The 15,553-nt window shown below is 42.7% G+C and overlaps 2 protein-coding genes across 2 annotated transcripts; both read right to left on the bottom strand.

Annotated features, from left to right (window-relative positions):
• Positions 1 to 27: 27 nt before the first annotated feature.
• si:ch211-196f5.2 (uncharacterized protein LOC556372 homolog) lies at positions 28 to 2,641 on the bottom strand. Its single transcript, XM_035530703.1, has 4 exons — positions 2,565 to 2,641; positions 1,385 to 1,627; positions 758 to 987; positions 28 to 113 (listed from the first exon to the last, which is right to left on the bottom strand). The coding sequence occupies exons 1-4, from the start codon at positions 2,639 to 2,641 to the stop codon at positions 28 to 30; spliced, it is 636 nt and encodes a 211-aa protein (XP_035386596.1).
• Positions 2,642 to 4,248: 1,607 nt separating this feature from the next.
• rec8b (REC8 meiotic recombination protein b) lies at positions 4,249 to 15,065 on the bottom strand. Its single transcript, XM_035530702.1, has 20 exons — positions 15,010 to 15,065; positions 14,785 to 14,853; positions 13,105 to 13,247; positions 11,673 to 11,748; positions 11,398 to 11,518; positions 11,131 to 11,185; positions 10,884 to 10,951; positions 10,465 to 10,546; positions 10,295 to 10,379; positions 9,747 to 9,823; positions 9,522 to 9,627; positions 8,320 to 8,489; positions 8,069 to 8,208; positions 7,249 to 7,321; positions 6,764 to 6,924; positions 6,532 to 6,580; positions 5,359 to 5,434; positions 4,836 to 4,958; positions 4,649 to 4,755; positions 4,249 to 4,465 (listed from the first exon to the last, which is right to left on the bottom strand). Exons 1-20 carry the CDS (start codon positions 15,063 to 15,065, stop codon positions 4,386 to 4,388), a joined length of 1,917 nt encoding a protein of 638 aa, XP_035386595.1. The 3' UTR covers positions 4,249 to 4,385.
• Between the last annotated feature and the right edge of the window lie 488 nt (positions 15,066 to 15,553).

Here is a 15,553-nt window from a genome sequence, read left to right as displayed (position 1 = left end):
GTGTTCTCAGTGTTTGTGGGAGACTGCTCATTCCACACTTGGCACCTCTTTTGAGTCCTCGTTCTTCTCACACTGGGACTGGGTATCCAAGGCCAGGGTCATCTCATTTTTAGCTGTACAAAAAAAACAAACAAACCCAAACTTATTTGCCACTTATGGCTGGTTGGTGGTGAACTATGAGACTCAGTATTACAGAGCATGATTTCAGTAGAAGAGTATGGCATAGCCATTTAAATTAGGATTAGTAAAATTGTAGTAATCCATTAGAACACAATTTTCACATTCTAGAGAAAAATACTTTCCTTGTGGTAAACAGTGTAATATAGAGAAACCTAGATTTTTGTTTTTGAGTGGGGGTCAGTGAACACACCTTTCTGGTCATGTTTACTAATGTTCTGGAATAATTAAAGAGTTCAGTCTTCCCCGCTGGACATGTACACAAGTACTAAATTAATTTACAGCTCATAAAGGTAGTGTGAAGGTATCCCTGTGATGTCACCACAATCCTTTTACACTTTAACAGCCATTTTGAATTCATGTTTGTTTCCAATGTTTTATGAGTTCCATGTCATTTTTAGTGAATGGCTTGTGCTGCCATTACATTGCTTGTTAAGTGCAAGACTGAATTTTCCCTAGTTATGGCTTGGAAAATATTTAACATTTTTAAATTGAATATAATGATTCTACTATAAATAATGTAGTTCCCAAAGCTAGGTGTGTTGAAATACTAAGCGAGTCTCGTGCTGCTTCTCTTCACCTGGCTGAGGGTAGGGCCAGGGCAGGATGGTCACTCCGCTGCGGCAGTGTGCGCGGTCCGTGCGCCACTCAGTGCTGTAGAGGACCTCTTGGCACTTGTCTCGTCCAGGGTGCTGCGCTCTAACACGCACCTCCAGCACTGTCACCTCCTTCTCCTTCAGCTTCCCAGACTTGCTCTTCACCAGCGTGCGCTTGGTGTCCACCCACACCACCTGCTCCTTTACTGCTGATCTACACAATCCCATGTTAATCACCGACCAGAAAAACACTCAAAAATAACATGGTGACGGTCGGTGACGCGATGCTAGGTTACGTGCCTAATAAGTGATCTAGGGACACTCTTGGCAATAAATGAATGACCCCTTTATTTCATGAGAAACATGTCACTGCATACATTAAACAACTAATATTTTCAGTACAATTCACATATGAGATATATTTCACGTAGGTAGGTAGATTACACCAGTGGCACTACTATACTATAGTTCAAGTAAAATGATAGGTCAGTTATACTTTGTGTATACAATGCAAAACTATAGGATAATTAACATGGGGTTTTGTACTGTTACTACATTACCATATATTGTCAAAGATGCACTCTGATCATTTATATAACTTAAGAACTCACTCCTCAATGCCCAGGTCCGCGAGTGTGGTGTTCAAGAAAGGAAAGGTCTGCTCAGGGCTTATCACCTCGATTGGCAGAGATACACACATGGGAATCTCCTTCTCCACTTCAATCCGTACCATTTTCTCACTGCGGGTGGAGTCTGTTGAGCTTTCCCCTGCAACGCCGTTTAGCTGGGATTTCTGAAGCCACCTGCCGTCCTGCGGTTCCTGCTTGGTTTTCTGTCCTACTGGCTGCTGGACACTGGATGTTTAAATGTTTTGGGGTTTTTTAAGGCCCTGTCTTTTTTAGCTCTGATGTTCTTTCCTCGATTTGTGGCTCTTTCTACCTCTTCCACTGATGTTCTATTCGTCCCAGGGATCAGGTGAAGCAGCTACTGTAAACTAAAACAATAGCATGTGGCTGTGACAGTCCTCTGTAGGACTGTGAATGTAAGAAGCGGAGTGCTGCCTTTCTGCGTGTCTTGGTTTCCCACTGAGTTCGTGTCAGAGCATGAAGACCCTTATAGATTCCGAGGCCTGTGGGAATTTAAAGGGCCAGTGTGAGTGTGTGTAATGTTGTGCTAACCTGTGAGGTTTATTAGACTGTCAGACACAGATAAATGAGCATGTGACATGTTTCTGTATAATGATGGGCGCTTCTAGTTTGGTTTGCGTTTGTTTGTGCTCATTCCAGGAGACCTTTACAGATCACCACCATAACAAAATGAGTCATGGAAATTGTCTCTAGTGTCATTTCCACAATTCACAGGTAACTGAACATTTTTCATGGTGATGATTTAGACTTAAATGGATATCGAAGGTTAAAATGTCATGAAAATACTGATGTACATATTTCCTGTCACTCTTGAATGTGCATCACACGTATCATTTTCCTTGTAAATACTCTAGCCACCAATCTTTATACAAATGTTACATCAGGCATGTCAGTTAGCAGAAAATGTACATTTGTCATGTTCCTTCATCTTTATGACAGATGAATAAAAAGAAGTGATTTACTAAGAGCTGACAACAACATGCCACATTTTAATTGCTTTAGAAAACGTGTTGCACCCATAACTTGGCCAGTGTTCATTCAAGTGTCACATGTCATAGTCATGTATGGAATCTCCACTGCCCTTCCTTCCTGTGTTTAGCTATCCCCTCCTGTTCTAGTGAGCTGAATGGGATTTGCTACATACCAGTGTTGTAACACATCACTGTTTATAAGTTTACCATTTTCATACCAGTAGAGTCCCACTATAATAAATGCAGCCATGCGCTCTCTATTTAGCCACTCTGATGTGTTTTTATGCAGTATATTTCATGTAAAGAGGTCAGTTTTAGCATAGATGGTATATTCACTAAATATGGAGAAGCATGGCAGATAGACTGAAACCGTTTCAGTACAAAGCTGGGATGGGAGATAACATTATTCTGTGCAGACTGCAAACAAAAGTGGGCTTTTCTGGCATAAAAAGGGTTATAAGTGGCTTTGAGATTGCTCTTGAAATAGAAGAGTAAGTAGAAATTTCCACAAGAACCTGCCTCAGTGTGAGGATAAATAAACAGCATAAAACATTTTGAAATAAGTGGAGCATTGGGAAGGAGATTCAGCAAGGCCACGTGTTGGGATGTGTTGTTTTCCCTGGGCTAACACTGGATATCATTTATCATCTCTATTATGCTATGACAAGCTGTATAATTAGCATTTCAGTTCTATGTCATTTACTATATAATCATTTTGTTCTCATGTTGCTGACTGGAACCGTAATGCTAAAGGTCAGGGAGGCAGCAGTTTTAGAGGGCAACCTGAACTGCACAAGGTCACCATCAAAACAAATATGTCTGGCAACAGTGTACGTAGCCAAATATACAATATATACATACAGCATGACGCACATCAGTTTTAAGGTATGAATTCACCAGCACATGAACAGATATGACGCAGAAGTCTGCTGGGCTTGTAGCAGGCTGGCGTGAAATGCCTATGGAGCAGTTCACGTCCCTCTGTTCCATTGTGTGATGTAAGCCAGCTATGAGATCAGAGCTGGTTTCTGCCAGCCAGGCACTACAGCAAGGCACAGCAGCAGAGGTCACACACTTCCATTTTCTGCACGACTGGTGGGCTGATCATAACCACAGTATCACATCCTACTGACCACAACTTTAAAAGGGGTAAATATGACTAGCACATGCCCAAAAGCAAGAACATATCCAAGGCTGTACTGGTTTAAGACGCAGGTGTGCTGCGTTTGGGTAAATGCTAACATCGTGTAAAAAGACATTTATTCAACTGAACATTAAAAAACACTTAAAAAATCAGCACAACTTAAAATAATAAAGATATTAATTTACATTTCTTATTCACTTCTCAGTACAAGCTCAGTGTTTAACAAGTATAAAAGTCATGAACAAGATCCTATGAAAATATTTTACTTCACTCTTTTTAAAAAAAGACAAAGTTTAAAAACAGACAATAACAATTAAAAACTTCAGTACTTAAATAGTTGCATTTTTTGCTTTTAGTAGTGATTTAAGAAAACATTCTAGCTAATAAAATCTAATATTTATTTTCTGTGTACATGTAACACCCTACATTTAAGTCTATTTACATGTTCCCACTCTTTAATGCGTAATGCTGTTTCTGCATCACAGCACTTCATGGGTTTTTTCATTTGTCACCCAATACAAGGTCAGCAGTATTAAACTAGTAGAAAAGTAATGAACAAGATTAGGCAAAAGAAAATATTAAATATAAAACTGTTAATAGAAAATGTTTAAAAAAATGATTTTTTAAAAAGTTTAAAAACCTATATAGTAACAATTAATAACTTGAATTAGAAATTTGTACTTAAAACCAAAAATTGCAAAAATTTGCTTTTAGTTGTAACTCATCAGATAAAAAACATTCTTGTTAATAGAAGTAACACAGTACTTCAGTGAACATTCTGTCTTCTCCCAAAACATGTAAGTGCAACATTTAAAACATGCACAGAGATGAGTACGCAGGTTAAGTGTGTCTACAGTGGTGTGTTCCTGAACGCGATGAGTCCATATGGCTCAGTCTGTCTCACCCACAGCTTTTTTAAACACACCAGCTCTGCACAGTCCAAGAACATACGTTATACACATGTACCCCCCTGCAGTCTAATAACATGTCATATACATACACACACACACGTAGCTCTGAAAAGTCCAAGAATATACGTTTTACACACACAGCTCTGCATCGTCATACACACACAATCCCATATCCACGACTGCATGTGCACACACACATTACCTAGTACTTTGTAAAACACATGAGCTACAATGCCTCGGTCTGCCTCTGGGGGGAGCAGTGAGTGGAAAGAGACTTCCCCATAGTGTTGGAGGTACGTGTTCAGCATCCTGTCAGTAAGAGATGGAGTGGAGCAAATTGGCCGATGGGTATTTAACCATTATATAATCATTTCATTAACACAGCTCACCTGAGTAAGGTGTGTGGAGTGATCTCTCCTTTTTCAGGTGCTGTGTTCAGCTCCACACACTCCTCCAATATCATCTCCATGGAGCCTCTTCCAATATCACCTGCACCCTCTTCCATAGGGGACCTACACACACACACCCATTTTATGCTTCTGCAGCAACAAAATGGTTTGTTTACACCTAAACCCATGTCTAACCTTAATATTAGTAACCAAACCAAGCCTTAATTTTATTTTTTTCAAATAAGAAATAAACAAAATATCAAAACCTACATGTTTACGATCACGTTGAACTAAGTAAATGGCCACCCACACCAGCAATACAAATCCAGCTGTACACAGTGCACACTCAAACATACCTTCAGTACATAGCCAGCTACACCCTCAAACTTATCTGTAGCATATCTCAGTTTATGAAGTTTCACACTCACCTGGCAGGTTTTAACGGATTCTGATGGCTGTGCTTTGTGAGTGGTCTTATTCCCTATGTTTCTGTCAGTCTGTGAAAGTTAAGTTTTGTTTTTACCTTCTGCTGACGGGGGTGATGAGGTCATTCTGAGAGGAGTCTCCTTTTGACTCGTCCAGTACCACATCAGAGGCAGCTACACACACACACACACACACACACACACACACACACACACACACACACACACACACACACACACACACACACACACACACACACACACACACAAACGCATTGTAATTTACCTTTCACTTAAATTCAATTCAATTCAAATTTTATCTGCATTCTTTTACATTGTCACAAAGCAGGTTTACAGAGTCATCTTTCTTCCACATGACAACCTACAGTAACCCTGGTAACAGATCAGCTTTTCTTTAACGTTAGTAATAGCTAGGTACTGGTAGATAATTACATGCTGTGGTCAAACTCTACTTTTGCCCTTCAAACTGAACTCATGCTGTATTTTTTGTTACAAAAACATTTCTCCATCATGACCAGGTCAGTGTGCTGCACCCTTTGGTCATTACCCTTGCATGCTATGAATATTATGTAATATTAATATTATATTATTATTATCTACAAAGTGACTACATTCATGAGTGCGTGAATACTCCATCTTGTTTTGTTTGCATTTACTCATGGTCCCAGGAGCAGTTTGACAAAGGTAGAGCCTGAAGAAAATGGTCCACTTGAAGGTGAAAGCATAAAGACATACGATGATATAGTCATTTTAATAACAAACATGGGTACTATATACATATATTAAGCACAGGCCTGTGTACCAATAAGCCACATACCGTGGGACATTAAACAATGGACTAGCAGCTTGTAGGAGTGTGGGAAGGTTAATCTTTTTGATTGCTTTTACGCTTATCTTCTGCTCACACATTCGGCATGTTGCTCTGTCCAAATTAGCAGGCTCTCCTGCACTGGGCTTAATTCAGAAACGTGCCAGTACCGGAGACAGTCAGGCTGCCGCTGTAGCTCCTGGTGCTACTCTGCCTGCTGGGATTTGTGCCTCGTATCACAGACACGTCACCTGCCCATCCAGGTAAATTACAGGAGCACAACTTTTGTTCTGCATGACTAACATGCACGGTAAGCATAAAGCTGGCGAAACGATTACACCCGATCATGTGACCCCAGTCAACAAATGAACTGTTTGACTCTGACTCAAACTGGTTTCATCTCAGTTTGCATGGTTGCATCGCGTTGACTGTGGTGTCTGACCTGAGACCTCAGGGAGGAGGAGGCCAGCCTCCGAAGACTCTCGCAGCACCTGAAGTAGAAGAAGCACAAAGAACCTGCCTGAGAAGCGGTACCATGAGCACAGCGTCTCACCCAAGAGCGACACCGTTGGCTGCAGCCTGACAGCCTGTGATATGGCTTTAAGGCCTTAAAAAGTGAGCTTCCTCAATGGGCAGCTCTGATGGAGTGCAGCTTGTTGCCATGACGCTCCAACCTCCCTGCTGGACTCGCTCCTCCTCTGCTGTCTGTCCTCCTCCACGGACCGCTCCCTCTCCATCTCGGACGGCTCGCTGCGCTCCTGCAGGCGCTGTCTCTTCTTCAGGGGAAGGAGACAGCACTGTTTCCACAGTGACCTGAGATCCGGGTGGAAGAGGGCTGCCAGGGCACGTGGGACAAGATTTGTGTCGGTCCGAGTGTGGAAGCAGAATTATCTTTGTAAATGCCATCAGTTTAATTACGCTGCTTTGTGTGGTTTCATGAAGTTTTAAGGTTAAAGCAAACGTCTAAGGCAGGAAAACTTCAACCCAAGTTACTCCAAGAAGTAAGCCACTTTGTCTAAGGGTAAGATAAGTCACTCTGACAAACGGTAAAGTAAGCCACTTTGTACAGAGTGTGAAGTCCCTGAAGTCACAACAGCATTTACATAATTTGACTGGTTGTGCTTAGAGCCCCTAAAAATGTGATGGTGTGAAGACTTACAGTTGCAAGGAGAGCTGAGGAGATCTGTGGACGAGAACCGGAACGTGGGAGGAACCTTCAGCAGGACATCAGACTGCAGGAGAGAGAGAGAGAGAGAGAAAGGTACAGTGGTGAAAGAAGCCATTCCCTGTGAAAAAGTACACAGCCTCTTCAAAGCACCAAATAGGAATACAAGGTTTCTCCAAACGGTTAGTCAGTGCATCATGCAAACCCATAATGCAGACTGCGTGTAACCGGACACAATGTTTTGGTTCTGTACTCTGTGCAGTATCACTCTGGATCTGAAAGAACAATCACCATGGAGACGGTCGGCTTTAATGCAAATAGTATGCATACATATTGGTTAAAGTTTGTAGGAAGTGCTGCATTTTTTTACACAAAATTTCTCCCAGTTTTAGAGGTTTTGAGGACCAAAAGTAATCGGACAGTTGGCTCCTCAGTTGTTAGTTGGCCAGCTGTGTGCCGCTGTGTCTGTACATCATGTTACTGTGCTTAGCTATAACAAACCACCAGGGTGCCTCTGCTACCTTGTGATTATCTCACTTGTCAGAATCTGTTTCCACTAGAATCACCATAAAACACACCCCATGTTTATTACTATACACTCCAAACACACTAGTATAGCTTAGGCGAGCAGCGCGTATGGCGTTCCCGCTGCCCAACATGGGTGTGTTCTGATGTTCCAGTCCTGTGTGTGGTTCCTCCTGCTCTCGGGACCCGTGCGTCCCCTCCAAAGATGACATTCTGCATTTTACACCGATAGTCAGTCTCCATGGTAACAGTAAAATTTTTCACTTTGTAACATATGCATAAAGCATACCAATGCATGAGTCTCAGTCAGTGGATTACTGATTTGTTCTCGCATTGCATGCTGGGAAATTTGCATGTGCTGGTCAGCGAAGATCAGTTGGCGTTTGCGCAGGCAGTGGTGGCGGCGGTTTTCTGGAAGCGCGACCCCGTCTGGTATGAGAATCTGAGAAGGACGGAGAGAAAACAAGTAAGGAAAGGCTCAAAGTCACGGACGACACGACAACCCACCACAAACGTCCCCACATTCACACACCTCACTACTTGAGCACTCTGTGTCTTGGTTCTGTTCAAGATCTTTCTCGCTGGGCTCACTAATGGCTGGTACGGTTAAGGGGGGAGGGGTCTTCTCCATGGCAACCATTTGCTTGAAAACTTCCACTGGTCGTCCAGTGTCCTCTATGATCCAAGACCTGTCCACTGTTTCCTTCAATCTGGGTACAAACACACACACACACACACACATACAGGCTTTCACAGGCTTGGCCTTATATACTCAAACACCACATGCTAATCTGTCACACCCTATATACCTCTTCACACTTTCCCTTGGCATAGAGGCATATAGACACGGAGACACTTTAAAGAAATAAAATCAGCCAGCAAGAGCTACTCCAGTAAGCCGAGCAATACGCTGTCAGCCAGAGACCCGTCAACTGTCTGGAGAAGCATGGAGACATCAGTGAGCAAATCACTGCAGGCCAGTGAGCTGAATACACACTCCTGCAGGTCTGAAAAGCTCACCACCACACACCTCTCCACCTCATTTACATCTCATTCAACTCACATCAGAAAGAACAGACCCCCGCCCCAGCTCTGACTGTGCTGAAGACTTGTGTAGATAATGTGTGCAGAAGGTCAGAAGGCACCAGGCCCAGATGGTGTTTTAGCCCTCCTGCCTGAAAGTCTGTGCTGACCAACCTTCACCTGTCTTCACAACAGATCTTCAACAGATGTGTGAGGTGCCTGCCTACTTCAAACATTCCATAGTCATAATCATCCACAAAAGAAGAGTCATCAAGGTACTAAATAACTACAGGTCCATTGCCTTGACCTCTGTGGTCATGAAATTCTTAGAGAGGCTAATATTAACACATCGCAAACCCCGTACTGGATCCACTGCAGTTTGCACACTGGGTCAGCAGGCCCATGGACCAATGGTGAACATGTGGCTTCACTTCATGCTCCAACACCTCGAACAGCCCAGGACCTGTGTGAGAGTTCTGTTCTGGGACTTCAGCTCAGCTCAAAAGTGTCGTCCCAGAACTGCACCACAACAAACTCACCCAACTCGGTGAGCCTGCTCTTGGATGATCAGCCTCCTCACTAGAAGAGAGAAGTGTGTGAGACTGAGACCTTCTATTCAGCTGAAGAAGTTGAACCTGCCTCAGGAGCTGCTGGTCAGGTCTACACAGCCATCATAGAGTCTGTCATCACCACCTCTATCACAGTCAAGTCAGGTCTACACAGCCATCATAGAGTCTGTCATAACCACCTCCATCACAGTCTGGGTCAGGTCGACATGGCCGTCATAGTCTGTCATCACCACCTCCATCACAGTCTGGTGCAGTTCTGCCACCAAACATTACAGCGCATCATCAGGTCTGCAGAAAAACCTGTCCACCCTAGTCGAACTCTCCACTTGAAGAAGCAGGAAGTGTGCAGAGAGAGTCATTGTTGACCCATCACACCCTGGCCATCGCCTGTTCCAGCTCTTCCCCTCAGGCTATAGCACTTCAGCCCAAAGTGGGCGCAGAAAAGCAGCAGTCTGACATGCCATTACACTCATGAATAATTAACACACATGAACACAGCTGTTCTAACTCACACACCATCTTATACTGAACCTTTTTTTTTTTTCCTGTTGTATTATATATTTTTTATTCGGTTATATTCAGCATTGCTACCTGGCCTACTCCCCAGATGCGTACCCTACACTTTTTGTACATGTATTCGTATTGTGTGTGGGTGTGTGAATGTGTACTCAGTATGAGTACTCAGCTATGGGTCTTTGTTGCAGTGTTAAAGTTCTGTTGTCAGTTGCAGTGTGCTGTCTATTGTGTACTGTGAGCCACTGCATGACCAAAGTCACAACTTTAGTTTTGCTTGCCTTTTCATGTAGCTACTGATAACCCTCCGATGTTAAATGAGCCAGTTATATCCAGTCCACTCCTGTGTGTACTGCTGACTTTCTAAGCGAGACTAAGCGAAGCCTCTTTTTCGTCTCTGTACTACTCACTGCTCCGTAGGGACCATGGCAGCCTTCCCCTCTCTCCATCTCTGCCCCTCGCCCACCCTCTCTCTCTCGTCGTGCTCCACTTCACCTGTTGACACGAAGAGAGAAGAGAGAAACGTCCATCCGCCCGTCCAGTGACGCATCCACTCGTTTCGTCAGTGTGTCTGCATCACCTGTGAGGAGGAAGGGATCCTCCTGCTGCATCAGCAGCTCAATCTGAAGGGCCGTGACCTCGGGCAGCTCCGCACCGCCAAACTGAGGGGTTGGGGAAGGGGGGGAGGAGGACAGCGGTTGGTGGACGGGGAAGACCCGAGCGGCGCGTGTGGGTAAGTACAGCTGAGATGCATGTTACAGGCCCTGCTCCTCCAAGGGGTGACTCAGTTCGACGTGGGCACTGCTTTAGGCAGCCGAGCTCACGTTTTATGGCAATGACGCGAACAGCTTTGCCATTGTGGGTGGATATTTGCGTAGGGAAACTCAAAGGAAGCCGAGTCATGGGTCCGGCGTGGGCAAACCGCTCACAAAATCTAAAGGAGTTCAGAAGCCTGAGATAAAAATATAGAAAGAATTATCTAAGTGTTACTGTACCTACCTCAGCAGTGAGGATGCTCGGTGGCTCCTTATCTTTGATGGTAATTGTTTCAGGAGAGACAGTGAGGCCTTCAGAAGGTGAGAGAGAATATGTGCTGAGCTGATGTTTGAATTAATATAGATCACGCTAACACACACACACAATCAAAGAAAGATACACAGGCAGGTGTAAGAAAAACTGCAGAGATGCTAGTGGTTAAGGGAAACCTCTTTTACTTTGTCACCTATTGGGACTGTGTTTTGCTTACTAGTCACCGGACGGCATGCGATCTCTGGAGATGAAGTCTCCTTAAATTGCCATGACTGAAAATGAACAATAAATAACAATAACTCTACTCAAATAACAAGGGTTAATGACTGGTAAAGTGTGTGTAATGTAACATTTTTTTAGGCAACAGAGAATTATATACATGTGTATGCATTCATGTGCATTAATATTGCATTGTGTGTAACAATCAGTGTGTGTGTGTGTGGGGTGGGGGTGTGCGCACATGCCATACACACCAATTCCTAACCTGTGGTAGCTGACAGGGTCTAGGCAACTCATACTCAATCCCCATTACTCCAAAGAATGGCTCTATAGCTCCCCCTGCCTCCTCCATCAGGAACAGCGGGTCAGGGATATCCAGAGCCAACCTATAAGAGACCAGCCAAGCCTAATGTGGGTACTTGAGCTGTCAAATAGTCATAACAGTCATGCCCTATCATGACTGTAAGATCTCTGAAGAATCATGTGATAAGTATGTGACAGGATAAAACACATTAGTAACAGGAAGTTCTTGAGACTGACCTGTCCATTTCCTGGATGTCAATCTGCGAGTGCATTTCAGCACGCAGAAGGCGCTCAATGGTGTTCTGGACCTCCTCTAGAGAGAGATCGGTCACAATAAACACAATTAGTGTTTGACCAAACAAACTATTTGAAGGTTGTTTTATTGCATGTTGGTTCCCTTCCATGTTATTCAGTTTTATATCATCTCACCTGCCTACACAGCCCTCCCAATAGTACAGTCTGGACTTGCCTTCCTGAGGTCTTGAACAGAAATTTGGGCCACTGTGATTGATAACTGACTGTACCACGACTGGGCGAGAAACATACGGCACTCAAACATTAATCTCATTGCCGACCTCTGCTTGAGAGATAAGCTGAGATTTATTGCAAATGTTTCAAATCCTCCCCCGCCCCCCTGACAATATCACCTTATCTCAGGTACAAAGAAACGCTTTCTGTGCTGAGACCATCTGGCCCACTCAGAACTTTGGCAATTCCAAACTGTAATTTAATAGTGTATAATAGTGGAATTCAAAAATGTTCAATATATCCTCAGTTTTAGTTACATGTAGAGCCCACACCATAGCTTACATAAAACTTATACATAATTCTTTAAAACGCCTATATAACATGCAACTTTAAATTCATCTTGATCCTAAGAGTCATTATATAGCAGTGCACTGTTCCAGCCTTTCACAGTGAGCCATGCTAAAACCCCATTAGAATTTAGTCAGAATGACAGAAAACTTCGACACATAAAGCATTACACAGTATTTCATTGTGCAAGAATGAAAATGACTCTCACAATGTTATATAGCATTTGCAACCAATTGAAGAAATTTTTCAAAGTATATCATCCTCTCTGCTGCTAAAACAGTAAAACTGAGAGGCAATTACAAGTAAACATGGACTCTTGCAGCAAATGCAGGATGGGTCAGTGATCAGTAAATGCTAATGTATTCGTGTTGAGATAATGGGCCATTTGCCTGCCTTTGCTACAGCATGAGCACAATTAGTAAAAAGAAGACAGAGGAAACTGCTGTAAACGCGATGCTGTAGTGAATATAAGCTCAAGCAGATGTGAAAATGTTCTTGGTCTGAGAGGTGTTTAAAAACAGATGCAGAATGCTTTACAGCACTGTTGGGAAAAAATCATATTACCAGTGTTGAATGAACTTCTGCACACTTAAACTGAACCAGATTAACAGTCAGAATAAATACATACCAGCACACACAAACAGACGCTTCTGAATAAGCCGCAACAGCTGCAGTACCACACCCACTGAAGGGGTCACTATGGATTCCTGACTGGACCTTTGTGTTCTTGACTGGTCTTTGTGTTTGTGTACAGCGTGCCATAAACGAGAGCTGAAACACCTTTTCTGGCATTTCTCCTTAATCCTTCACCTACAAAATGAACATTGTGAAGCTCAGGAAAGGAGCATCTTACCCAGTAGGAAGGCACACTGTCGGTGGTAGACAATGACCACTCCATACTGCAGCTGAGAGGAGAGGTAGAGAGAGAATCGAGGACGTGGTAGGCTTGGGTGAAGAGGTGGAACCCGGACTAGCACATAGTCCATTATATCCTCACTGCGTGTGCATACACGCATACACACACACGCACACACACACACACATACACACACACACACACACACGCACACACACACACACACACACACACACACACACACACACACACACACACACACACACACACACACACACACACAGAGTTCTTGACTTAAAACTTAAGGAACCACTGGACACTCCATGTCTCCCTCTTGTAACCTCATGCAGTGTGTGTCTGCAGTAATGCTTGTCAAAGGTTGTTTCAGCAGCTTAGCAGTCAGCGGCACAAATGTGAAATGTTCCTGGTGATCCTTAAACTCGCTCCTGAATAACTAACACATTAGTTAAACCATTAAGATAAAACATTAAGACCAGAATCTCAACATTTTTACTGCCGGGAGATTGAGATCTCTGAAAATCTGAATACTGAAGTTGCACATTTCAAAAATTTCCTTTATTGCACTCTGTGATAAAAAAAATAAAAAATACAAACAGTTAAAATTAGATAAGTTCTGAACTTTTGATTAGTAGATGAAATGCCAATACAGCAATCCCCCAGCCTGGTAGTGTCAGTAACACAAAGGTCAAGGGTTGGAACTGTAGGGTGCACATGTACGGCCATACTGATAAGTAAATCACACTGGATTATCGCATTACATTTACAGCACTTAGCTGATGCTTTTATCCAAAACAGCATACAATTATGAATGAGTAAAACTTGAGCAACTGAGCGTTATGGGTCTTGCTCAGGGGCCCAACAGTGGCAACTAGACAGTGGTGGGATTTGAACCGACAACCTTCTGAATACAAGTCAAGTACCTTAACCGCTGTGGGTTAAATAATTTGAAACAAACTGCAGCGTTGTCCCAGATGACAATAATAACGACAACAACCTATTATAACCACTTCAGTCTAGTCAGGTTGCGCAGTGTAGTCTGAGATATGACTATGAGGGAAAGGTTTATCCTGTCGGGATCACACGAAAAACGTTAGCCAGCTAACTAAGTGCGTCATATCGTATATTGCAAGATTCTTCTAACTAGCTAACTGACATCTGGATAATAAATAGAAATAAATTTGGGTTGACAAATCCAACCTGGAAACAATAAGTGAAAAAAACTAAAACGAGAGCTTATTAGCTAGCCAGTTACACCAATTCATCGCGCAGAGCTAGCATTTGTAGCAAATGTCCTGTTTCGAGGCTTTAACGACCTTATAATTGAAATAATCAAATTAAAAATGTACAAAGGTCAATAACGTATAATATTAGGAACATTTTTGTGTACCCGAAGGCGTGACAGGCCGCTTTATCACCTTCCCTCCCTCAAACAAATGGGGGTGGGGGGTGTGAGAGCGCGGAGACCTCAGTGGTCTATTACAAACTGGACACAGCCCAAGCACGTGAAACTATTCTAATTATCATAAACTAACTTTGCAGTTATTCAGTAATGGGGTGTTAAGATTTCAGTATGTAAATTCAGGGAGGGAGACCCCTACTACCTAAGATGCGCAGGCAACTACGCTAGGCTACACGAGGCTAGGCTAGATAACGTACCATGTTTTTCCGATGTTGACCTTGAGGAACTCCCTTCTAGTTATCCTGATGCCTTTAGTGGCAGCCAACCTGTCAGTGTTCACAGTAAAGATAGACATTCCTTCTTTCATCTACAGATTTACAGATACTCATGAAGGGAAAAAATAAAATAAAATAAAATTGCATATATATGCTACTGTTATCCTAGCCATCACGTCTTTGTTACTTCAGACACACAAGTCTTACCAGATTGTGGAGAAACAACCGGCATGACGGTAAAGAACGTTAGGATAGTAAAACATTTTAGCTAATTTGTTGACTAGATAGCCAGATTTCTATCTCAAAGTGTAGCAATTGTTAAAAAAAACTATGTTAAAAAACCCTGATATATTACTAAATCTGATTACCACTTAATTATGCAGTTACAAAAGGTATTTCTATTAGTTGGTAAAAAGATCAGATAAATGCAATTTCCCGTTAAAATCTGAAACAGACACTGAGAGTCCACATCTGTTCATCCAACCCACAACCAGATGAACATGTCAAATTGTGTTATAACCAATCAGACCGATCTACTGTCCCTCAGAACTGTCTTGTTCTGACAAGGTCTTCAGCATGTTTTTTTTAATATATTACCGAATAATTTTAGTTTAAAATGATTATTATTTTCGGATAAGTACTGGTACACTCAGTCTGGCTTGTTCACCTATGTTAAATAATAAAGACGTTACAACTATACTATAGCAATGTTAAGACAGAATGTTTTGGGGTTTTTTTAAATCTTTTTAGG

Source organism: Electrophorus electricus, chromosome 10 (genome assembly GCF_013358815.1).
Source record: "Electrophorus electricus isolate fEleEle1 chromosome 10, fEleEle1.pri, whole genome shotgun sequence".
Lineage (NCBI taxonomy): Eukaryota > Metazoa > Chordata > Actinopteri > Gymnotiformes > Gymnotidae > Electrophorus > Electrophorus electricus.
This window is presented reverse-complemented; position numbering and strand designations above follow the sequence as displayed.